This window comes from Chiloscyllium plagiosum, chromosome 15 (genome assembly GCF_004010195.1).
Source record: "Chiloscyllium plagiosum isolate BGI_BamShark_2017 chromosome 15, ASM401019v2, whole genome shotgun sequence".
Taxonomy (NCBI): Eukaryota; Metazoa; Chordata; class Chondrichthyes; order Orectolobiformes; family Hemiscylliidae; genus Chiloscyllium; species Chiloscyllium plagiosum.
Genome location: NC_057724.1, coordinates 10,325,634 through 10,350,760, shown reverse-complemented (window position 1 = coordinate 10,350,760; position 25,127 = coordinate 10,325,634). Strand labels below are relative to the sequence as shown.

The following is a 25,127-nucleotide window of genomic DNA, read 5'->3' as shown; positions in this document are numbered from 1 at the left end:
GCCCCTGAAAAAATGAACAGCAAGTGACTTCACCACAGGAAATATCATCACCCCAGGAAATGACATCACCAACCCAAACATATAAATAGAAAGCAGGAATTTTCAGCAGTGCTTTGCCTAAGGCCCACTGAAGATGTTACCTAGTAGGGTGACAAAACATCTGGAAATGAACCTTGCAGCTCAGCGAGCAAGCCTACATCCAAAACCTCAACCTGAGCTACAAATCTTCTCAAAACTTGCTAAGCAGCGTGAACATTATGACTGCAGTGATTCTTCATGAAATTCTGCTGAGTTTTGCCATACTTCTGTTTTTATTTCAGATCTCCAGCAACCACAGTTGTTTGCTTTAAAGTAAACAATAAGTTGGCTTGTGTGCAGGTTCATTGTTACTCAGGCTAAGGAAGACAACAGTTGTTTGGTGAGAACATCTAACAAGGCTTTTGTATTTCCCTTGGAGTTTTTCTGCACATTTCAGTTGACTGCCAACAGCTCTACTTTAAATAAGTTAATACACATGTGGTTAGGCTATCTTAAACCTGACAAAGTCCAGTACTGCTGCAATATGGCAAAGGATGAAACTAATGTTGACATTGGAGTTTTCACCATTGGTTAAACATTTGCTGGGAAACTCAAGCCATTTTTACGGCAGGTCTAACACGACTACAGTATAAGCAAACACTTCGCTATGCAATGTCAAGAGTCCTGCTGAATTAGGTCCCAGCATTAGCATGGAAATCCTGCCCAATCTCTGTACCTGATTATTACAACTGTATTCCTGGCTTGTTTCTGTACACTCAATTCTCTATTAACTTGAGGTTATCCAAAGTTGCTGCCTGCTTGTCCATTAACCACAGGCTAACTAACCTACACTGGCTTCTAGCTAAGCAATTACTTTTTAAAAATTTTCAACATGTTCCTCCTCCACCTAGCCCCTCCCTAACTCTGTAATCTGTTTCAGCCCCACAATGCTTTGAGATGCTTGCCATCATCTAATTCTGGCATCCCGAGTACCTCCAGTTTTAATTGCCCCTTTATTGGTCATAGTGTTTTAGCTGCCCTTAGCCCAAAGCTCTCAAATATCACCTGCAAAGCTCTCCGCCTCTCTACCTTACTTATCTCCTTGAAGACATTTCAGAAAACCTACTTCCTTGACCACACTTTTAACATAGAATCACAAAGCACGGAAACAGACCCTTCAGTCCAACCTGCCCCTACCAACCCAACATCTCAATCTAACCTAGTCCTATTTCCCAGCATTTAGCCCATATCCCTCTAAACCTTTCTTATTCATATACCCATCCAGATGCCTTTTAAGTGTTGCAATCATATCTGCCTCCATCACTTCCTCTGGCAGCTCATTCCATAAATGCACCACCCTCTGTGTGAAAATGTTGCCCCTCAGGTCCTGTTTGAATCTTTCCCCTTTCATCCTCTAGTTTTGGATTCCCCCACCCTAGGAAAGAGACGTAGGCTGTTCATGCTATGTATGTCCCTCATGATTTTTAATCCTCTGTAAAGTCATCCCTTAGTCTCTGATACTCAGGGGGGAAAAGCCTCAGCCTATTCAGCACTTCCCTTTAACTCAAAACTTGCAACGTCCTTGTAATTCTTTTCTGCACTGTCAGGTTTAACAACATCCTTCCTATAGAAGGAAGACCAGAATTGTACACAGCATTCTGAAAGTGGCCTTATTAATGTCCTATACAGCCTCAACATGACATCCCAGCTCCTATACTCAATGTTCTGACAATGAAAGCAATTGTGCCAAACACCTTCATACTACCCTGTCTACCTGCAACTCCATTTTCAAGGAATGTTGCACCTGCACCCTTCGTCTCTGCTTGAATATCGGTTTGTGTGGCTTGACCCACTTGTTTATTTTGTAGTGTTCTTGAGAAATGGCTGAGGATCTTTCTGACATTGAAATTGCAAATGTGTTTAGGTTGTTGTCAATACAGGTGTTTTGACATTTGAAATGCTCTCAAGATCAATTGCATGCACTTCTATTAATTCAAATAATACCAGCTGGGGCAGCACGGTGGTTCAGCGGTTAGCACTGCCATCTCACAAATGTTAAATATTGATATTTAGTTGAGCCTTGGGGCTGGCAGAGAATTTTCAAAGCACAAGATATCAGTGGATGAAAGAATTGTGCTTGACTCAAATAGCCACATTTTTGATGTAATCAACTATCCAACAGAATAAGATATAAAGGAATTTCAAACAGCATTGGGTAACCAGTAGAGAACTGATCAATTGAGTAACCAATCTCTTCAAATATACAAGTAACCATCACAAAACTGACCACAGTAATTACACATTTACTATCATTCTAGATTCACAAAATTGTATTTAGTTACAACATGATAAAGTCAAAGTAACAAGTGCATATTTATTTAAAAATAATCAGTAATTTGTTCTTCCAGAGGATCAGAGATTAATTCAAAAGATTTGTCTTAGATATCCTACTCTATCGTGTGGAGTTATAGTGCCCAATATCTGCTGTGAATATTTAAATGATATGACAGTCAGACTGAACTACCACAGGTAGAATCATAGAGTCATAGAGATGTACAGCATGGAAACAGACCCTTCTGTCCAACCCAATCTAGTCCCACCTGCCAGTAACCGGCCCATATCCCTCCAAACCCTTCCTATTCATATACCCATCCAAATGCCTTTTAAATGTTGCAATTATACCAGCCTCCACCACTTCCTCTGGCAGCTCATTCCATACACGTACCACCCTCTGCATGAAAAAAAAAGTTGCCCCTTAGGTCTCTTTTTATTCCTTTCCCTTATCACCTGAAACCTATGTCCTCTAGTACTGGACTCACCCACCCCAGGGAAAAGATCTTGTCTATTTATCCTATCCATGCCTCTCATAATTTTGTAAACCTCTATAAGGTCACCCCTCAGCCTCCGACGCTTCAGGGAAGACAGCCCCAGCCTGTTCAGCCTCTCCCCATAGCTCAAATCCTCCAAACCTGGCAACATCCTTGTACAACAATGAGATGGAAATTGAGGGGGCGACACATATAGGAAGGTTTTAATTCGTTTTTTATACAATTTAAGATTTCAATTAAAACATTTGCAATAACAGTTTGGAATCAATGTTCTTTCACTAGCTGTTGTCGGATTTCTTTAAATATCAGGTCTTAAGGAGCTTTTAAGGCAATTTGCTGTTCCTCCTTAAGGCTGGACTCAGCGAGTCTAGAAGAGTGCTTAATGACGGTATGTTTACAGGATGGTTATCCCCAAAACGAGAGGAGGATAAGTTAGAAACGGTTCTAATTACCTGTGGAGTGAGAAGCAGAGCTCCTGTCTCAGATTGATGACTTTTCTCTATCTGTGGCAGAATTGCAAAAACAACAGGCGTAGCATCAAAGAGGGTTTGAGGGGAAATCTCAACCCAAGTCATAGAAACAACGTTTTAAAAGGGGAAGAATACAAATAATACAGTTCTGAAGAACGGTCACTGGACTCGAAACTTTAACTCTGCCTTGTCTCCGCAGATGCTACCAGACCTACTGAGTTTCTCTAGCAATTTCTGTTTGTGTTTAAGAATACAAATAAAGTGCTTAAACCATAAGCAAATACTGCAAATTCACTCATGGAAACACGATATATACTGTAAATGCTGGGAGTAACAATCAAGAACTTCCTGAAGTTACTTTACCGTTGTAGGGAAATAGTATTGCACACTTTTCTGGAATAGCTTTCTGGGAGAGTAAGAGGCGAATTATTGTATATTGTGTCAGACATATGCTGTTCTCGAAGGTTTTTTCCCCTGTATCAAAGTGGCCAGTGTACATCAGAAAACACTCAACACACTGAGAGTATTCATCAGCAAAGTCACCAGAACATCAGGTTTTATAGCCCCCGAATATTGCAGTATCAAGGTATATGTTAGTATAATTTGAGTTAGTTCGTGCACTTTATGCATTCTTTTTCCAAGTCTAAACGTTAATTGTGTTCTGAGTTATTGGGATGGCAGTAGTGGGTGCTTTTTTTGACTTGTTTCTTTCTTTCTAGAGAACATCCAAGGCCGGTGACATTATGGGAATAATCCGGTCAAGGTGCCCAAGTGCACAACATTTCCATCATTAAAGTATGATTCAGAGGGTTCGTTTTGGGTATTTCAGCATCCCGAGCTGCTTTGTACATAAATATATATGTGATTGCTAATTTTTAAATGAAGGGTTTGGCCGTCCTGGCTTTGGAGGGCAATAGTGAGCAAAGACGTATTCTATGTTGTTGACATTTCTCCAAAATCCACCCCCGCCCCCCACCAGCTTGAATGGAGTAACGTTGTGGTGCATCCCAGAGTTGAATGAACTGACCTCGGTAATGGGCCGTTCCACGGGTGGTCAGTGATCACAGGAATGATTCCACAGCAAGAGTTGATGTGAAGCCTTATGGCAGTCAATGAGTCAAAGAGTCATAGGATTGTACAGCACGGAACACAGCCTCTTCGGTCCATGCTGACCAGGTATTCTAAATTAATCTGTCCCATTTGCCAGTATTTCGACCATATCCCTCTTAAACCCTTCGTATTCATATATTCATCCATATGTCTTTTAAATTTTGTAATTTAAATCATTGAAATAATGAGTTAATGTTGTGATCTGTGGAGGCTCAGTCATTGACAACAATTAAGAGAGACAAGTATATGTCTAGTACCCAATGACTTCAAAAATCATGGGAGAAGGGCGGGAGTTTGGCGTTGAGGTGAATGACCGCCGTGATCGAGCATGGGCGAGCAGGCTTGGGGGGGGGAAGGGAGGCTGAATGGCCAGCTCTGTTCCTTTGTAATCTGCATGAGTGTAACATCTTTGCTTCCTCGTATTACAGTGAAGTTAAAAATCACACAACGGCAGGTTATAGTCCAACAGGTTAATTTGGAAGCACTAGCTTTCGGAGCGCACTGCTCCTTCACCAACCCCCGTCCAACCCCAGCACCCCCAAATCATGTATTCCAGCGAATAAAGGTTCATGGGGAGTGTCACCCGAATCGCCACCCAAAACGGCTAGATCGGGTTTTTTTTTGCAGAGGGGATATGTATATAAATCTACATAGTTTTAGGCTAGGAAGCAAGTTACTTTTTGAAATGCTTGAAGATGTAGCATTGGCATGTTAAGTACATTTCTCACTGGGTTCGCGTTTATACAGTCCCTCCGAGCGAGACCGCTCCTGTCACTTTCCAGTACAGTCCGTCCTTTCCCATAATAACTAGATTTTGAATTTGTTTCCCGCTGACGGCGTCCATCTCAACAGCACGCCGATTATTACCGGGACTCCCCTAGCCCAGTTTCCGGTGTGAAATGTCCCCTTTGCCCGTTGAGTGGGAGTGTGGGGCCGAGGGAAGCTCTCCCCCCCCTTGGGGCTGCCTTGGGAGGGCAGCAGCAGCGACCAAAGCGGCTCAGAACGTGTGAATTCATTTCCCCCCTCATCAAGCTCCTGGTGCGAGTTTGCACCAGGTAATTTTACAGCTGGGTTTGCAGCCAGGTATCGAGACGCACTATCGTTAGGGGAAATCTGAGTGAAATGTGCAACCTCTGTCCTTGCAAGAAACCTGAGCTCCCTTCTCCCTCTCTGTCTTTTGGATTAAACCGGGGAAGGCAGGAGTTAAAGCCGCGGGGCCCCTACTCAGCTTTCCAGGCTGTCTTTATCCTCAGTCCATCTCTCTCTCTCTCTCTCTTGCACACACACCACGACGCCTCCCCCCCATACATACACATATAGAAAAAGAGAGTTGGGAAGAGCAGGATGGGAGTGAAGAGGGACAAGTCCTGACTTTGCATATTGCGCTATTTCCGGCGCACCGTGCCTGAGGTTACTGCAGCCAGCGTGCGCTGTAGCTGCTGCCAAAATCTCGATAGGATCAGTGCGGTGTGCATCGAGCCACGGGGGTCTGTCCGAACACCTCTCTCTCTCTCTGTCTCTCCCACACACATCTGGATCGGCCACTCTGCTCTGTGCCCCAGTCATGCTCTGAAAGACTTCGCCTACTCTTCCCCTCCTCCCGTTCTCTGCCTGGCGTGTAACACACACAACACACACACACACATAAAACTGGTCACCCATGGCTCTGGTTATGGAACCCATCAGCAAGTGGACGCCCAAGCAAGTGGTGGACTGGATGAAAGGTACTTGGATTTAAGCTGGATTTGAAATGCACGCTGTGGCCTCGGCATTTGTTATTGTTGCTTTATGTCTGCAGGTACTGTGAGGAGGGGATCGCTGTTGGTGGTGGTGGTGACCGTGGAGGAAGGGGGTGTGAGAGGGTGGGTGAAAGGGACAACCCATGTCTCGTAAAATGCCGAGATTGTAGCAACTGAATTGGCAGATGCTGTAATGCATAATAACGATGCTGTGCTCTATTCAGACCCGGGCACCACATCACCCCCCCCCAAAAAAAAAAGAACAGCAGCCCATTCAGGATCATCCCTTATCCTCCTCTGAGGTCTGTGTCTTCTGACTATTCCTATTTGTTAAAGATTCCTACTCAGCTTTCCAGGCTGTCTTTCTATGGAGTGCACTTGTCCGCTGGCGTTCTGCTGCTCTGTGTGTGTGTGTGTGTGTGTGTGTGGGTCATGTTCCGATGCGGTCCGGATTGCAGAAAGCCGCTGCCAGCAAGTTGCTGTTTGCAAAATGCAGGGGAATCTCCACCTTGTCAGCCAGCTTCTTCTTACCCGGGTCTCCCAGTTTGCATTGAAATGCATTCTGCATATCCATCTCTGTATGTGTGTGTGTGTGTGTGTGTCTGTCCCTTTCACTTCAGCCCCTCTCCCTCCCCGTTGACCGTGCAAAAAATCAGACCAAATGCAGCCACTGCCCGATACCGAGAGGGAACAAACTGCGATATTGAACCCAGTGCGCGCGGGTGGAGGACCACTTGATGGTCAGGCCTGCTTTCTGATTGAAACGCACAACGTGGGCACTGCTTCTGGGAAGCTGTCCCCTCGAAGTTCGGGCTCTCCTGTGTTCATAAATCCGGCACTTGCTCTCCCTCCCAGATGCTGATGTTCTTGGAAGGCCGTTGATTTGAAGACGAGTGATATTTAAAATATATACAGATATATTTTATAGATAGATAAACAATTCTACTGTAGATGCTGGGAGGCTGAAATGCAAAGGGCAAGTGCGGGAAATGCTGAACATCCTGCTCTGATTTAAGGCTCTTTCTGTGTGTGTTACAAAGCGTTGAGAGCTCTGAAATACGCCTAGGGAAGAAGCACATGCATATTAATCCACCCCCCCCCCCTCCCCAACCCGTCCGTCCCCTCAGCCTTCACACACACACACACAGCATGGGGGAGCTGAACCAGGGCTGTTCACTCTGCTCTGGGTGCTGTGTAGTCAGCCTAACTAGTCTAAGAAATCGTAAAATGAAAACAATCAATGGGCAAGCCATCAGTCACACCATCAGCGAATATCCCCACGCCTCCCACAAAAAAAAGCAAGAGGAAAGCGCAGATTCCTTCAACAAACTAGTTGCTGCTCTCCGAGCCCGAGCTCTGGGCAAGTGGCTGATTCAGCAGAATCTCCCTGTCACCCATTACACTCTGTGCTCACGCTGTTCATTGAAGACCCGGTTCACTCTTGTGGTCACAGCGACGCTGGGCCCAGTGTTTTCCGCTGCAGACGGAGGGAATAACGGCGCTAGGTGAAGGCAGAGGGGAGGGAAGCTTGCGAATGCGGGGACTCCCTGGTTTCCACGGGGTCTTTTCCCATTCATGTTTTGGCTGCTGTGTTTTGTTTCTTCTTAATATTGTTGTCACGAGACTGATGAATCATCCTGCAGTCCTCCACATGGAATGGGTAGGGGGGTGGTGATGGTTTGGCTGGGTGATGAGGTGCCGAGGTGAGAGGGGGGGGGGGTGTGGGGGAGGGGGTATACACTGCCTCTGCTATCCACCCCATTCATCGCCTATTCCAAACACGCGCACCTTCGTTAGCAAAGAATATGTCCGATTTGTTCACGTCTCACGGGCCAAGTCTCTCAGTGGGAGCTGGGAATGTGGGATTAGCACGTTGTACTTTCACCGGGGAGTAGCTGGATTCCCCCAGTGAAATCGGTCAGGATCTGTAGCTGGGCCGCTGATGGGGCTAACCTTCTATCAGAACTGTGTAGTAGGACAGTTCCACTCAAAGGCAGAATGGGAAGCTAATAATGAAGCGGGCAGGACTTCCCCTGTTGATATGACAATGACACGCTGATACGTAGTGGCGCTGAAGCGAACAAAATAGTCGATTGATACAATGGGGCTTTTTTTTTCTCAATTTAATAACATGGATGCGGGTTCCATTGTCGACCAGTTCCTCTGGAGGTGGACTTGCATCCCAGCTGTGTTTTGTTTCCATCTCCTTCGGGTTTGCTGTTCTTACCTACGCACACCTGCGCCTGTCTATAATGTTCACAGGCACACGCCAACAATCAGGCACCTTTCCAACACAGCTTGGGCGGGGTGGGACAGGAATTGATGGGCGAACCGAGAACGGGAAGGATTCGAGATGAGCTTGAGGCAGGGTTGACTGTTTAAGCTCTTAATAGGAAGAGAGGGAGAGGTGGATCTGAACCGCTCTGTGGCGCCCGCAGTCCCGTTAACATGCAGCTCACACACTTGAGGCTTGCCCGCATCGCCACACACACAGACACACACTCCACGCACACATAGACACACACTGCACACACACTCCACATTCCACAAATATGCACATACACTCCACACACACACTCCGCGCACACATTCTACACATAGACAACACACAAACACTCATACACACTCCACATACATATGCACACACACACACACCCACTCCACCGCTGAGTAGAGCTGTTTTCTCATATAAAACACCAACCCAGGGGCTACTTGTAGCGGGCTCAGTCAGGAACGGGCGGCGGTGCCGCTTTAATTTCATTCCTTGTATTGCTGGCAGTTAGATGCGTGGAGGATGCCATGCTCCCTGGCAACGGAGTCAGGGATGGGAACTGTGCTCGGGCAGTGAGGAGTAACTCACTCCATCTCCACATACCCCCCCCCCCCCCCCTCCCCATCTCCCGGACAACCCCATCGCTCCCTTGCTGGGTGAAATTGTGTATTTGTTGCGAATATTTAGAGCGATATCAGGGATATTCCAAAGGTTTCCTCTCTCCTTGCAAAAAAAAATTCCAGTCGCCAGTCTCCAAATGCAGTTCCATTCACCTCCGGCGGATTCCCGCTCTCTTGAAAATGGAAGCCTATCTCTCTCTCACTGCAACTCCCAGGTCATTTCCTCAGCCCTATTCACAGTGTCTGTTGCACGCACTTTTGACTAAGTAGTGAAAACGATACCTTTCACGTCTTAGTTTGATTCAATTACTGAACTTTTTTTTGGGGGGGAGCGTTGGGTTCATTCACTTGAAGATAATAGCCGAACCTATTCAGGGATTACGAATCCCCCTATACAAAGGGGTTAACGTGTTTTGGCTTCTCTCTGCCACTCAATGTTGAGTGGAGACAAGTAAACTTTCCCGTAGACCGTTCAGAGAAGTTTCAGGTGAAGTTGACACGGAGGACCGTGTGATTTTTCAGGATACACCTCAATCCACTGGTATTGTCTTTATTGTCACTGGCAAAGCCAGAACTTTCAACGAAAAAAGCACAAAGCCGCCGGCGCTCTGGGTTCAAGACTGGATCCCAGCGGTCAGTCGAGAGAAAGGAGAGTTTTAGACTTGGAGGTCCAACTCTAGAGTAGGAGGAAGGAGCCGGCTGTCACAGTCTCTGTACATGGTTAGAACTCGGAGGATCTTTCAGGAGTTTAGGTATACATTAAAAAGGATTATCTCATTGTAGGGAGGCGCTGGTACAGTGGCAATATCACTGGATTAGTATTTGTTGTAGATTGCATTAGAAATCAATGATATATTTTTTAAAAAGTCTACATTTCGTTCATGAACTCAATTTTAACATTTTTATCCTTCAGGTCTACTTATTTGATAGAAACCTTTTTGGGGAAATGGTTTTCAAAACACACAAGACAGATGGTGAAATTCAAATTTGATGAAAGAAATCTTTTTCTTTAGAAAGAAGATAGTCCAATGGAATCTAATTATTGTAAGTTGTCATAAATACCCGTCTGCCCTTTCTTACCTGGTCTTGCCTCCCTGCGACTTGAGGTCCACATCAATATTGTTAACTTTTAGTTGCCCTCTGAAATGGCCTTAACAAGTTGGTTGGGCCAATGATGTCAATATCCCACAAATGAATAAAAACAGATATAATTCTCTCTGTTGTCAGGAGTTCTGTTCACTCTGAGAGCTGGCTCTTAGGGAGCTGGATCAGTGTGGAGAGAAAAAAAAGAAAAAAAAAGAAGAAAAAATAATAATTCTCTGTCCCAATGCAAAATGTCAACGACATTAGAGTGATGAATGTATGACAGAGGATGTAACAGTATTGATGCATGAGGTCAAATTAGAGGAAAGTGGTTGAGAAGTTACAAACAAAAGCACTCAATCTGATGACATGAAACGTTTGAACAAGCTAATTAATGGAAAAAATAGAAATGAGTTTGATGTAATAGTCATTACCAAAATGTTGTTACATGGTGACCAGGGATGGGAAGTGAATATTCCATGCTACTTGACATTTCCAAAAGACCAAGGAGAGCATTGGAGAGGTAGGCAACCCTGATAATAAAGGATGGCATTACACAGTATTGAGGAATGATCTTGGAATGATCAGAGGATCAGGAAGTAGAATCAGTATGAATGTAGATAAGAAATAGCAAGATGCAGAATTCACTCGTGGGGATAATTTATAATGTTCCTAACTGAGTGCTAATCGAAGAAGAAGAGGTGCTTGTCAATAAAATAATACGATCATAATGGAGGGTGTTAATCTTCATGTAAATAAAACAAATAGTCAATGTTAGATTGCGGGGATGAGTTCATAGATTGTGTCCAAAAATTATTCAAGTAATAAAGCATCCTGTTTAGATCATACATTGTGTATTGGGAAAAGATTTATAATCATGAATGCTGTGGGGAAGAATAGCAATGTTATGATAAAATTTCATGAAGAGTTCAATAGTGATGTAATTAAATAAAAAACTAAATGTTTAAATTTAAATAAGGCCAAGTATATTGACATGCCAGGTGAGTTGGAAGAGGTAGATTGAGAAATCAGATTAAAAGGTAGGATGGGAGTAAAGCAATGGAAGATATTTGAAGAAATATTTTAGAATTCTCAATGAACATTCATTCTATTGAAACAAATAGATCCATAAGAAAAATGTTCCATCCAAGGCTAAATAAGTTCGAAAAAGTTAAGAGGCTTAGAATATTGCCAAGAAGAGTAGTAGATCTGAGGATTGGGACGTCTTTAGGAACCAAAAAAGAATGCCAAAAAATGATAAGGTTAGAAAAAATAGAGCATGAGAGTAAACTTGCAAAAAAAGAACAGTTTGCAAGAGCAATAACTAATATTCAATAAGGAAGTGACTAACAAAAGTAAATGTGGGTCCTTTAGAGTCTGAGATGGATAAATGATAAAGCAGAATAAGAAAATGGCAGAAGCATCAAACAAAGATTTTGTTTATGTCTTCATTGTGGAAGACCCAAAAATCACACCAGAAGTAGTGGTAGCAAGAGGCTATTCAGAGTATAGAACTTAATTAATCGTTGTTAAGAAGAAGTACTGGAGAAATTGATGGAGCTAAAAGATAATAGACCCACTTGGACCTGCTGGTTTGCATTATTAAGGTTTAAAAGAGGTGGCTGCAGAGATAATGATTGCATTGGTTGTGATCTTCCAAATTCACCATTTTCTAGAATAGTCCCAGCAGTTGGAAAGTAGCAAATGTAATATGGTTAGTCAAAATGGACAGGTCAGAAAATAATATAACAGTCGAGCTAGCCTGACATCATAATATTGTTTTCCTATTTTATTCATTCGTGTGATGTGGCCAATACTTGTTAAGCAGCATTTACTGCTCATCTGAAATTTCCCTTGAGAAAGTGATAGCGAGCCATCATCTTGAACTGTTGTGGCCCTTATAGTGTCATATGTCCATGGTGCAATGTGAAAGAGATCTGCAGGACTTTGTTTCAGGAAAAGTTAAGGAACCACAATATAGTTGTAAATCAGGGCAATGTACGACTTGGAGAGGAACCTGTGGGAAACTGGATTGCCACTCGTGTACTGCCCATAACTTCTGGGTAAAATATGTCATGAGTTTGGTAGATCCTATCAAAGGGGCCTTGCAGAATTGCTATGAATTTGTAGATCAAATGGATAACAGTGCACTTAAAAGTCATTGTGTGATTAGGAAAAGCAAACATAGTTTTATGGAAAGGAAATCATGTTCAATAAATTTGAGCTCCTTGAGGATGTATTGTAGACCCTCATGATAGACTGGTTAGCAAGGCTAGATCACATGGAATATGGGGAGAACTAGCCATTTGGATACAGAACTGGCTCAATGGTAGAAGACAGAAGGTTGTGGTGGAGGTCGTTTTTTTTCAGACTGGAAGCCTATGACCAGCTATGTGTCACGAAGATTGGTGCTGGGCCCACCGCTCTTTGTCATTGATATAAATTATTTGGATATGAACATAGGAGGTATGTGTTTAATAAGTTTGCATATGACACCAGAACTGGAGGTGTAGTGGACAGCAAAGAATGTTAGCTCAGAGTATAATGGGATCTTGATCATATGGGCCAATGGGCCGAGGAGTGGCAGATGGAATATAATTTAGATAAATATGAGGTGCTGCATTTTGGAAAGGCAAATCAGAACAGGACTTATGCACCTAATGGTAAAGTCCTGGGGTGTGTTGCTGAATAAAGAGACCTTGGAATGTAGGTTCACAGTTCCTTGAAAGTGGAGTCCCAGGTAGATAGGATAGTGAAGAAGGCGTTAGTGTATACTTGCTTTTATTGGTCAGTGCATTGAGTATAAGAGTTGGGAGGTCCTGTTGCGGCTGTACAGTATATTGATCGGGCTGCTTTTGGAATATTGTGAGTAATTCTGGTCTCCCTGCTAGAAGAAAAATATTGTGAAACTTGAAAGGGTTCAGAAAAGACTTTACAAGAATGTTGGAGCATTTGACCTATGGAGAGACTAAATAGGCTGGAGCTATTTTCTCAGGATTATTGAAGGCTGAGTAGTGACCTTATAGAGGTTTATTAAAATATGGATAGGATAAATAGACAAGGTCTTTTACTTAGAGTGGAGGAACCCAAAACTAGAGGGCTGAGGTTTAAGGTGAAAGGGAAAAGGTTTAAAAAGGCCCCAAGGGGCAACCTTTTCATACAGAGGGTGATGCATGTATGGAATGAGCTGTGAAGCAAGTGGTGGAGGCTAGTACAATTATGATATTTAAAAGGCATCTGGATGGGTATATGAGTAGTAAGGATTTAGAGGGATATGGGCCAAATGCTAGGAAATAGGCTAGATTAATTTAGGATATCTAGTTGGCATGGATGAGTTGGATCGAAGGGTCTGTTTCCATACTATTACTCTATAAATTATGACCAATTGCTGTGTTGTATTTTGATTTTGTAAACGTATTTTATGAGATGCTACATAAAAAGTGAGTTTGCACGATAAGGGATCATGGAGTACGGAATAATAAACAAGCATGGTTTGAAGATTGATTAAAGAACAGAATATAGAAAATGAACACACAGGTCAATTTCCAGTTAGCAAACTGCTCTAGATTGTGCCATAAGGATTATGCAGGGTTTGTCTTGTGATGGCTTGAGTGAAGGTATTATCCAAGTATAGTGTATCCACAGAATCCCCACAGGGTGGAAACAGGCCACACTGACCCTCCGCAGAGAAACCCACCCATACCCCTACCCCTTCACCCTACACTTACCCCTGGTTAGTGCCACTAACCTACACATACCTGAACACAATGGGCAATTTAGCATGGCCAATTCACCTAACCTGCACATCTTTGGACTGTGGGAGGAAACCGGAGCACCCGGAGGAAACCCACATGGACAGGGGGAGAATGTGCGAAATCCACACAGACAACCGCTCAAGGCTGGAATCGATCCCAGATCCCTGGTGCTGTGAGGCAGCAGTGCTAACCACTGATCCACTGTGCTGCTCTATGTTTGTATCCATGTTTGTTGACTGCACAAAGCTAGTAGGAAATTAAACTGTGAGGGGACACAAGGGATCTGCGAAGGATATAAACCAGTGAGTGTCCATGCAGGCCGCAGATGAATAATATGAAGTTACTCAATTTGGTAGGAAGAATATATTCTATACATGTATATACACATATTAAACAATATGTATTTTAAATAGTGAGGAATGTTTATATATTGGTGTTCAGAAGGATTGGGTATACGTGTACGTCAAATACATAAAATAAAAATGCAGGTGCAGCATGAAGTTAGGAAGACAAATGGTATGTTGGCATCCTGTGTGAAGGGGTTCAAGGTCATGAGTCGGAAGCCTTGCTACAATTGTGCAGTGCTTTGATGAAATCACCCGCAGCATTCTATTTTGGGGTTTTGCCTTGGTACCTAACAAACCATGCCTTCACCTTAAAAGCAATGCACACAAGTCCACTAGATTCATTCCTGGATTGAGAATGTTGTGATTAGGTGAGATTAAGCAGAATGGGCAATTAGAAGTTTGCGCGCTGATCTCATCGAAACACATATGTTTCTGCAAGGGCATGACACGACAGATGCTAAGAGACTGTTTCCAATGAATGGGGAGATGAAAAGTAGATGAAACTGTCTCTAGGTAAGGGTTTGGCAAGTTAGGTCTGAAATAAGAAACCATTTCTTCATCCAGAGGCTTGTGAAGTGAATTGTAATTCTCTAATGCAGGGAACTGTGGACGCTAAGTCAATGAGTTGATGTTGGAAATCAGCCATGACCTATTGAATGGCCGATGAGGCCCAAGGGGCTTCCTGGCCTATCCTACTCACTATTCTTATGTCCTAATTGTACTGCCTGTTCCTGGTAATGTTGATAACAGCTAGTGAGGTCAGAGCCACTGCATACCATTGTAACATTTTAACTCTTACCTGTTGTTGACAGGAAGATTGCATGACTTTTTTTTAGATTATGAATGACATCTTACATAACATTGCAAAAATATAAAAAGCCAATACAGGTAGTAAGTATTCAGCAGTACATTAAATCAGTAGTGGCCATGAAACAATGCATGTTTAATAAAAATATTTGATTTTCTTTTGACTGAAAATTTGGTTTAAAGTAAAATATGTGACTGGAGCAAAGTGGGAAGAAGCCATCATTGTCAACTGACCACAATTTCTATTCTTTTAGTCTGTGATGTTAATTGTTTTTCATCTGACTTCAGTTTCCTGATTTTTCTCAGTTACTTTATTGCGGATTTAAGTAGCTAATCCCATTTATTGCAGTCACTTACTGTACAACCTTCAGCATAATTAGAATATTACAAGAAGTAATCTCAGGCCAATTACAATGCACTGTTGGTATCATGTGAATAAAGGTTATTTGGTGATATACAACTGAACCAATAAACCAGAGATATAAAACCTGCCAATCAAATTATGATAACAGGTTTCTACTGTGATTTCACAGCATTGGTAATGATGGAGACAGGCCAATTATTTGTGTCCCTTTGGCTTTAATTAGGTTTTGTGGAAGAGAAAACAAAGGCAAAAATAGTTAGGATAAATGAACGTTGCAAAATGCTTAATGTTTAATTGATTTTGAACGTAACATCTGATTTGGTTTTTATTTTTAAAATGCTCTCAGTTTGATTGGACCTCATGTTGGATTATTATATTAATGTTGCCCTCTGAGTGGGGACACTTGTGGTGTTGCTCAGCCTATCCAGTGTTGCCTTGATTGCTTCAATTAAAGTAAGTAGACTTGATGATGTATGGAAAGAAACACTGCAATTGCTTGGAATAAAGAGCATTCTCTGTTTTTTCTTTGCTAGTCAGTTCTACAGTAAATAATGTTTAACACTGTTAGTGTAGCAGCAGTATCGCTTGAATGGATAGTTATATCAATGCAAACTTGTCTACATAGTGGCATGAATTTTCAGTGAGTGTTTTCTGCATGGTGTCCATCTGTGCTCATCAAGGAGCCTGGTCCATAACATCATTACCTAATCAGTTTGCAGAAGTAGTTTAGTGTTTCAACCACAGGGTGGTAATGAATTAGCGGATAGAGTTGCAGTTATTTACAGTAAAAGAGGCAATGATTTAGGTGCAACAGGAAATTTGATGATAGTGTACCCCTACGAATCAGACAGCGATTAATGTAAAGCCCAAAAACATTCTTTGCAGCTCACAGAATGAGCAAAACCACTGTGTACGGTTTTAACCAGAAGTAGCGTGGAACTGCAGAATTTGATACCCCACTTTTGAAGGATTCAACATTATAATACAACTTGACTCATTTAGTCACTGTAGATCAGTGTTTTAAAGAAAAGTTTAAAAGTTATAGTAATTTGCTATTTGAAAATTTAGTCAATTTAGCAACTGTCAATCAACCAAAATACTTGCGAAGAATTTGTTGGCCTAACTATACTATTTAAATGACATTAGTAGATCTTCATTGGTATTTTTGCCATAAGGGCTATAGTTTCTAAGGTTTCTCACGATCACATTATCATCAAAATGTGACAGTAGCTTTATTTACTGAAAGAATTTGATGTATAACTGAAATGAATTAAAAATATTACCTTTCTTAAAATGGATCCAGGGGTCACAGAAACAATGCTGTGTTTTCATATTGATTTTAGTAAATACATTTAATATTCTACATTATAAATCTTGCTTTGTGTGTATATAACCATCTGGTTCCTCATTCACCAAATATTTTATTCGCAGCAATTTAATTAAATATTGATCTATCGTCTGGAGTGGCTTTCAGAGCTTGCTTTTAAAATTCTTACCCTTGTTTTCACTCCTTGTCTTCTCCTCTTCAAACTTTGTCATCTGTTCCCAGCCCATAACTCTCTGAGATATCTGTGCTCTTCTAATTCTGGCCTCTTGCTCATTCACAATTACAATTGCTCCACGATTAGTGGCTGTGCCTTAAGTTGCCTCACCTCCAAGCTCTGCAGTTCCCTCCTTACAGTTCTTAGCTTTGCTATGTTTCTTTCTTTCTTCAAACCAATTCTTAACAGCTACCTCAAGCTTTTGGCCATCTGGCCTGTTCTCTCCTTATGTGTTGCAGAGTCATGCTTCAATTTAAAATGTGAGACTTCTTGGGATGTTTCATTATATTAAATGCGCTATCTAATTAGAAGCTGTTAATGTTGTAAATCACAAATATTTCATTTGTTTATATTCTTATCATTGTCCTTCATCAAAACAATCTTTTATTCGAAAGGTTACAAAATAATAATTTCCCCTCCTTTACCACCCCATGTAGATTTCTAGCTGTTGTTGAAATTGTCATGGGAAAGCTTTCCATGTTGGCATTACAGTGACGACCATCTAAAGCAGTGGTTCTCAGTAACATGGCACACTTCAATGAGACAATTCCACAGCACATCCACATTTTCAGATCAATTGATCTTTTATCTGCAAATGGCTTTTAACTTACTTGGTACCGTCACAGCATTTGCCAACTTCTCTGTGCAGATGAGACATACAGGTAAGGGGCAAGCAATGTCTCCTGATCCCGAGGTTATGCTGTCTCTGAACAGTACTCACCCTTTCCTTTGGATCCAGATAGTTCACGAATGACTGAATTGGCAGAGGACTACCCTCTTTTGATGACAAACTTATTCGTCTCTTCTTACATCAGGGAAATAAAATAGATTTTGAAATTTAGCCACACGTGCTAATGTTAGCTTGTGTTACCTTCTTTTACTGTCTTTGCCAGAGAGTTCTAGAGTAAATAATGATTAACACTGTTGGGTAGCAGCAGTATTGCTTGAATGGATAGTTATATCAATGCAGCCTTGTCTACATGCTGGCTTTAGATCACTAGTAAGTGCCATCACATCAGCTCAGTTTTGCTGTTTGGCCTAGTGTCTTTAGAATATTTGCATTTTAAAACAAAAGCCACTACCTTACTTTTAATTTGATTAATTTCATGAGTTTTATGACTTGTAATTTTCACTGGATAGAATACAAGTTAAGATAAAGAAATGTTTATTTTATATTGCATTTATATTTTTCATTACCTCCTTACAAAATTGCATGGCACAGTTGGACAGATCTCATGGCACACAGTGTGTCACAGCACACTGATTGAAGAGCACTGATCTCGACAAATTGATACTTGCTGCATTCTGGATTCAGTCAACAGACTAACTGCAGTGTGTGTGACTTCAGTATCAAAGTGCCTCATTTCTTACTGACCCACTGCAAATATAATTTCCCTCAGCAACATTCCTGTAAATCTTATTCTAAATATCATATCAAGCTCAGAATGACTTAAGCTATATAGAGTACAGTTTCAAAAGAAACCTTTAGATCTGTTTTGAAGCTTATCTCATAGTCCATGAATAATCTATCTGGTTGACACATGCTACAGCTTGTCATTATGTATCTTTGGACATTGTAATTCCATAGAGACAGGGTGAAAACTACAATGTTTAGTCTCTCTCTCTCTCTCTATTTGAAGGTTACAGCTGTTCAGAGCAGTGGAGTTTGCAGCTGTTTGTCATTCTCTCAAAATGAGTCCAGTCGAGTTTGACATGTCACATGATAGGGGTTCTGTTGGCTGTCACTATCATTGCTCTGGCTTTTGTCATTCCATAGAAATAGTTACTATTTCCACAATGCATTGCCATCATTTCTATTGAACTACTTTGTCCACAGCAGCTGCAAATCTCCAGTTCCAAGGCCCAGAAGAAATTTCCAAATTAAAGCATAGATCCCAAGTAGGAGGAGTAGCCTATGTGGTCAGCTCCTGGTCATAAGCAATTCTAAAATTAAATGACCTAATCGTTCTGTTTCAAAATTGTGTAATACTTTATATATTTACCATGAATATTTATAAAGCTACACACTGATAGGAAAATAATTTATTTCAACAATTTGGATCGATTTTTGATGTTCTTGTTTCTAGATCACTAGTTTTAAAGACACATTGATTAGTTTGATTAGATAGTGTGTTTGTGTGCGGTCTCTGCTAGTTGCAAATTAAAAGCTTTTCCATCTGTCCAGTTAATTGAGTTGAATTGTCACAAGTGTCTTTGACTAAGTGCAACAAGCGTTGTTAATTGAACAAAATAATGGTTATTTTAACTAATCATTGGTTTTTACCTTATTGAAAGGACATGACATCTAAGAAGTGACTCGATGGATTTCCATTAGATGCAAAGTTTAACATACATGCACAAGTGAATGTTCCCTGGATTAACCTTTTAACTATAAAATAAGTAAACTAACAAACACTCCTGTAATTGGAAGAAGAATTCTTGAACAATGCGGGAGAAATACTTTGGCCAATATTTTTGATATTTTAAAGAGTATTCCCAATCTTCATATTAACCTTTCTGATTCGAGTAAAACCTCTTGGTATTTAAGATATTGTATAATTTAAATCAATTGTGGAAAATGTCAACCAATGTTGCCACTATCCAACTCATTGTTCACACACGTAGAATCTAGATCTCAATTCGGCATATCGGGCTTGCTTTCTAATGGAGAGGTTAATGAGTTTATGTATCGTTTAGTATACAGAGGGAGTAGCTTCTTCAAGAATCTACAAAGGCTTGCCTGTTATTTGTGGGAATTAATGCATGTATCTCATTTTAACTTCAGTAATTACATAATTTTTATGACAGTTTCAGCAGAATGCACATAATGTAGTAAGGTATGTTGTGGTATAATTTGGTAGTTCACCATTACAATTGATACATTCATAATTGAAAAAGTAATGTATTGATCAGTTGCACTTTAAGATTGGATTGATGGTGCTCACCCTTGGAATTTAAGCTAATGGAAAGGTAGCTTTCTCAAGTGTTCTTGCAAGTAAAGGTTTTGTGTATCTTGGTATTCCTCTAAGTTCTGCAGTCACTTTTGTGCGTATGTAAAATGAAAACCTCATTGTGGGAACAGAAAGTAGCAAAATAATTGCCACCGTGTAGCCATCGACAACTGATCATTCCATATTTTGCATCAAATACAAAGACAGCCACTAAAATGCAATGAGCCCTCATACAATGTTGTGGCATTTCAGTAATGCCTTATGTCATTCTCAAACAATTGATGACAATATTCAAGTGGAGAAAACTTCTATTAATCAATAACCAATAATAATTAGTCCACATTCTGAAGTATAAATGGAGAAGATGATTAAAATCTATGTTAATGTTACCCTCAAATTATGTCACAACCTCTTATGTTGAGTATTTCAGTTCAAGTCGAGGATTTTGTGCCATTGTCTTTCTTCTGGGCTCAGCTGCCCATGAAATTTTCCAGAAAGCTACAGTTGTGCAGAACTGTGGCTGTACATTGAACGGCTGTTAGTAGCAGAGCACCAATACATTCATTAGCATGAGAAAATGTAAGTATTGTAAGATTTTATTGCAAATGTTTGAAACTTTGCATCAATGCTACTGGAAAAAAAATGAACTTATACTTCCCCTCTGAGAGCTTTGCAACTTTATGTACAATTATTAGGAAACACATACAATAATTTCTACAGGAAATTATTTTTGGAAATGTGAGTTTTCTATTCAGATCATAAGACGATTGATCTTTCTGCAGATTTTTCACTGGATCAAAATGATAGTTGAGCGAGAATTCATTCGCAGATTGGTTGTCAGCAATTCCTAACACATTCAAGATTATTTAGCAATTGTTATCTAAATGTGGAATTACATCTCATCGTACAACCAATGTCAATGTAATTACAACCACCTTATGTTTGTCAGTCGGGTTTGTAATGTGACACACATCTGTGTGCTGGAAGATACATATATCAATGCACAGGGCTCTATTCTCTATAGACAGAAAGAACTGAATGTGTGGAGTTTGCACATTCTCCCCGTGTCTGCGTGGGTTTCCTCCGGGTGCTCCGGTTTCCTCCCACAGTCCAAAGATGTGCGGGTCAGGTGAATTGGCCATGCTAAATTGCCCATAGTGTTAGGTTAAAGGGGTAAATGTAGGGGTATGGGTGGGTTGCGCTTCCGCGGGTCGGTGTGGACTTGTTGGGCCGAAGGGCCTGTTTCCACACTGTAAGTAATCTAATCTAATCTAATCTAATCTAAACATGTATACACATTGTGCCTGTTTCTTCCTGCACATATTGTGACAAATAACAAGATAATACATTATAGACAAGGCAATCTATTGATGTCTCTGTTTTTAATTTTAAGCCGTTGTCTGGTGGGCTGTTCCCCGCCAGACAAAAATCAAAAATTTCAACATGTTCTAAAACACTCAAAACTGCTGCAGGCAACAAAGCACATCAAATGTTGTGATTTAAAATGATTGTGTTTTAACATTTGATATCAAATGTAGCTTCCTACATATGATGATATAAGCAAAAATGAAAGAAATCCTATTATATATTTTCAGGTTTCTTTATCTCTTTACCATATTGAGTTCAACTGACAATGTGACCCTATCTTCAGATCATTTTCCATCACCTCTATTGCCTACTCTTACAGAGTGACCCCTGTATCCACTCTACGAGAATGGTCCCTGTGCCCACTAGCTCACTGTTCGAGGGTGACCTCTGTGCCCACTCTACCAGGTGATAAACTTTGTGGGAAAAACAAGGGGTGCTTCTCGGGAGGATGGAGGGGGAGGAGGGGGTGTAGAATGTAGAGAGTTGACAAAACAGCAGCAATATTGAGAGAAATGAGGGTCCAGTGGTATATAATAAAAGAATGAAAGCTATCAATTTGCCATGCCTCCTTTGACAGCCCCTTTTGAATCTGCGATCTCTACCATTCGGGGAAACTAATGCATTGGACCACCGCCACCTGTAAGTTTTCTTCTAAACCACTCACCATCCTGACTTGAAAATCTATCACCATTCCTCAGTGTCGCTGGGTTAACAGCATGAAGCTGCCTTTCTGATAGCCCCTGACTACATGTCCGCTGCTCTCAAGTATCTGACCTCGGAGATCCTGGAATTAGAGGAGCAATGTGAGCCAGAGAAGACTGACATTGCTCCCTCTCGCTGAGATCTCACCATTTCCAATGATGAGGAACTCAACAGGCAGCTGGTGGGAGTCACCATAGCCCAGCGCATGATCCTGTCCAATGTTGAGACAGTGTTACTGCTCAAGAAAACTAGGCACCCTACAAGGGCAACTTCAGAAAAAGGTAAAATCCTGATGTGAATAAAAATGTTCAAAGAAAAGCTCTAGCACCGAAGAAACCCCTCAAAACCACAGTTTTAAGGTTCATCCCACCCTTCCAATTGTCTAACGATCCCATGTCATCCCATCTATTTATCCAGGCTTAGGGCTTGAGCACCCCAACCATGATCTCACAACCCAGACAATATTTCACTACCTCCCTTCCCACCCTCCAGATACCATTGGATTTCCAAAGTCACTTACCCGCTTACAACAACAGATGTAACTAATACTAATCATTGTGATGCTTACTACAGCAATTTGCCTTTGTTAAAATAAATTACACTTGCAATGGGAACCTAGAAAAATATTTGAGATCTGTCTGATTTCTTCTTTTTCTTCTTAGACAATCACTGCTTGCAGTAGGCTGTCAAAAATTCTGATCTCTGAGCTTTATTCCTTTTCTTAACTGTTCCTAGGCAAATTAAACTTTTGTTTTAGCTTATTTTCTTTTCAGTCAATTTCCAGTAATTTAATTGTACACTGTTCAGCACTTTCAAAGAAAATAAATATTTGCAATTGATGTGTTTGGAGTGCTGTGTGATTTCATTTTAGGGTCATTGATTTCAACAGATCACTACTAGATGTCAAGCAATGACAGAATGAATGCTTTGGAACATAGATCATTGCAAATGAGTGTGATCAAATGCTGCTGAACATAGATGATGTCAAATATTTCTGATAGGGTCTGAATCCTTCAGTTAAGTACTAGTGCTTGTTGTCAGAATAACAAAAAGGTTAATTATTTCTTTACTGCACACTGCAAACTGGTCACAACAAGAAGTTAATAAATATGTAAAGTAGCTATATAAGTAAGATTAAGAATATGGAAGTAGGAGGTGTCGCATAGAATTTGCATTTATTAATCAAATTCTGCTGGCTGTCAGCTGTTTTATGATTGAGCTGGTTTCAATTAAAGCAAATGATAATGGATTCTAGATTTTTGGTGGATGTGATGTGTATTTGTGGTATACAGCAATGTTTTGCAGTGGTTTGGTGGTTTTGTGTACATTGTGCTGCTCTATGTTATGTGGGGAGAAAGTGAGAATTGCAAATGCTGGAGATTAGAGTCGAGAGTGTGGTGCTGGAAAAGCACAGCAGGTCAAGGAGCATCCGAGGAGCAGGAGAATTGACGTTTCAGGTATAAGCCCTTCATCAAGATTTATGCTGCCTGACCAGTTGTGCTTATCCAGCACTACACTCTCGACTTTGTATATTATTGGGGCAACATAATGGAAGCTATAGGGTTTGATCCATAAATGAAGAAGACATCATTGAATATTGTTTCTGTTAATGTCACTGTCCATTTAGAAGCCTGTATTTTCAGTGTGTTGCTGCTGTTTCATGTTAATGTCATCATATGCCTGAATGTTCCTGTATAACTCTCATGTTTAGCCTGCAAGGGCAAACCTCAGATAAAGTGGAGAGCAGATAATATTATGAGGGGGTTTGATTCTTAAGCATACTGTTTCACATAAGATATTCCAGGAACCAACTCAATGCATTAAATGAGGACTTTCACACTAATACTTTGATTCTTTTAATAACGTTGTGGGTCTCATTTGTTGTGATCTCACTGATCAATAATATTAAAGTGACTTTTTAAACCTTGGAAATATCTTTTAGCAACAACATTGGCCACTGAGCAATCATATGACTATTCTTCAGTGTCATTTTGCAGAAATCTCTTTGGCTATCAGATTGTTCATATGTGTTTGATTGAGAGGATTCTGGGCTTGTAATAGTGTGCTAGGCAGGAATTCTGTTTAAGCATTTTCACTTGTTGGCGTTTCATAATGACTCAAATCATGGCTGATGCTCAGTTTGTTTTGGAAACTGGGATTGGCTATAACTTTAAAAAAACACCTCTTCTTGGTCGGTGGCAATTATCTTTTTACATGTTTGAATCTGGATAATGTCAACAAGTTTTTAAACCATGTGTAGCCTTCACTTGATTTCTGTCTATCTTGTTTCAATCTCTCTGTCTTTTTTGCTCTTGCTCACTTGAATCTGCAGCCTTCAGATCTATGTATTTATGTATGCATTTGCACACTGTCTTTACGTGGTAAGCTACATGTTTGTCAGACTTAGGTAATAGGCTTTTGTTGGCAATTGTTAAAAAGTCAGCAAGTATAATGCATCTTAGTTAATCAATCTTTCAGTAGCACAAAGCAGGTTTGTCTCAGCCTTTTCTATTCACCGCAACTCACTTTTGGCTGTTGGGAAATATGTTCATTTCATTGTAATACCTGTGGATTGAAGTAGTTTATTGTGGAATCTGGTACAACTGTATATAAAGGGAGCAATGACTACAGTTAACTACTGTATTTCCTTTCTTAATTGTTACTTTTACTTGCAGTAACAGATAGATCAACTCATGTCAACTAGTTCAGATGAGTACTAAAATGTTACGCCGGGAAGATGAAATGAAGCAATTATCCTTGAACATTTTAGAAGGGCTCACCTACTGAACTGAAGTATATTGCTCCACACATTTTGTCTTGCAGAAAGGTTGCCCAAGGGGAAGGCAATCTGATGTAAAATGAAGCTGATGGCAATTTGGTTAATTTGCCCATTGGGAAAATGATTTACTGTCTCATGAAAAGACAAAAGCTACTGAGGTGCATTTTGAAAGAATTGCATTTTCATCTCTGCAGTTATTAAATTTGAAGGAAGTGAGTTGATTGCGCTGTGATTGCATATGTTGATTAGCAGCCCAGTAGATTGGGGAGCGCTACAAATTCTCTTCATTGAAAAGTTGCAATTCTAGATTGATGGAAATATATTTTACAAGTATATTATGGCCTTCACAATTATGACTTGCCTTTAACTTGGG

The 25,127-nt window shown here is 40.7% G+C and overlaps 1 protein-coding gene across 2 annotated transcripts in view; it reads left to right on the top strand.

The window, feature by feature from the left end:
- Window positions 1-5,812: 5,812 nt before the first annotated feature.
- si:ch211-26b3.4 (connector enhancer of kinase suppressor of ras 2) overlaps window positions 5,813-25,127 on the top strand; it is a 576,848-nt gene continuing 557,533 nt past the window's right edge. Inside the window, exon 1 of one of the 2 annotated variants that reach the window (XM_043704405.1) lies at window positions 5,813-6,150. In XM_043704405.1, the coding sequence (XP_043560340.1) occupies window positions 6,087-6,150 (64 nt within the window). In that variant the 5' untranslated portion in view covers window positions 5,813-6,086. The remainder of the gene's footprint in view (window positions 6,151-25,127) is intronic. The other variant, XM_043704404.1, reaches the window with a different exon arrangement.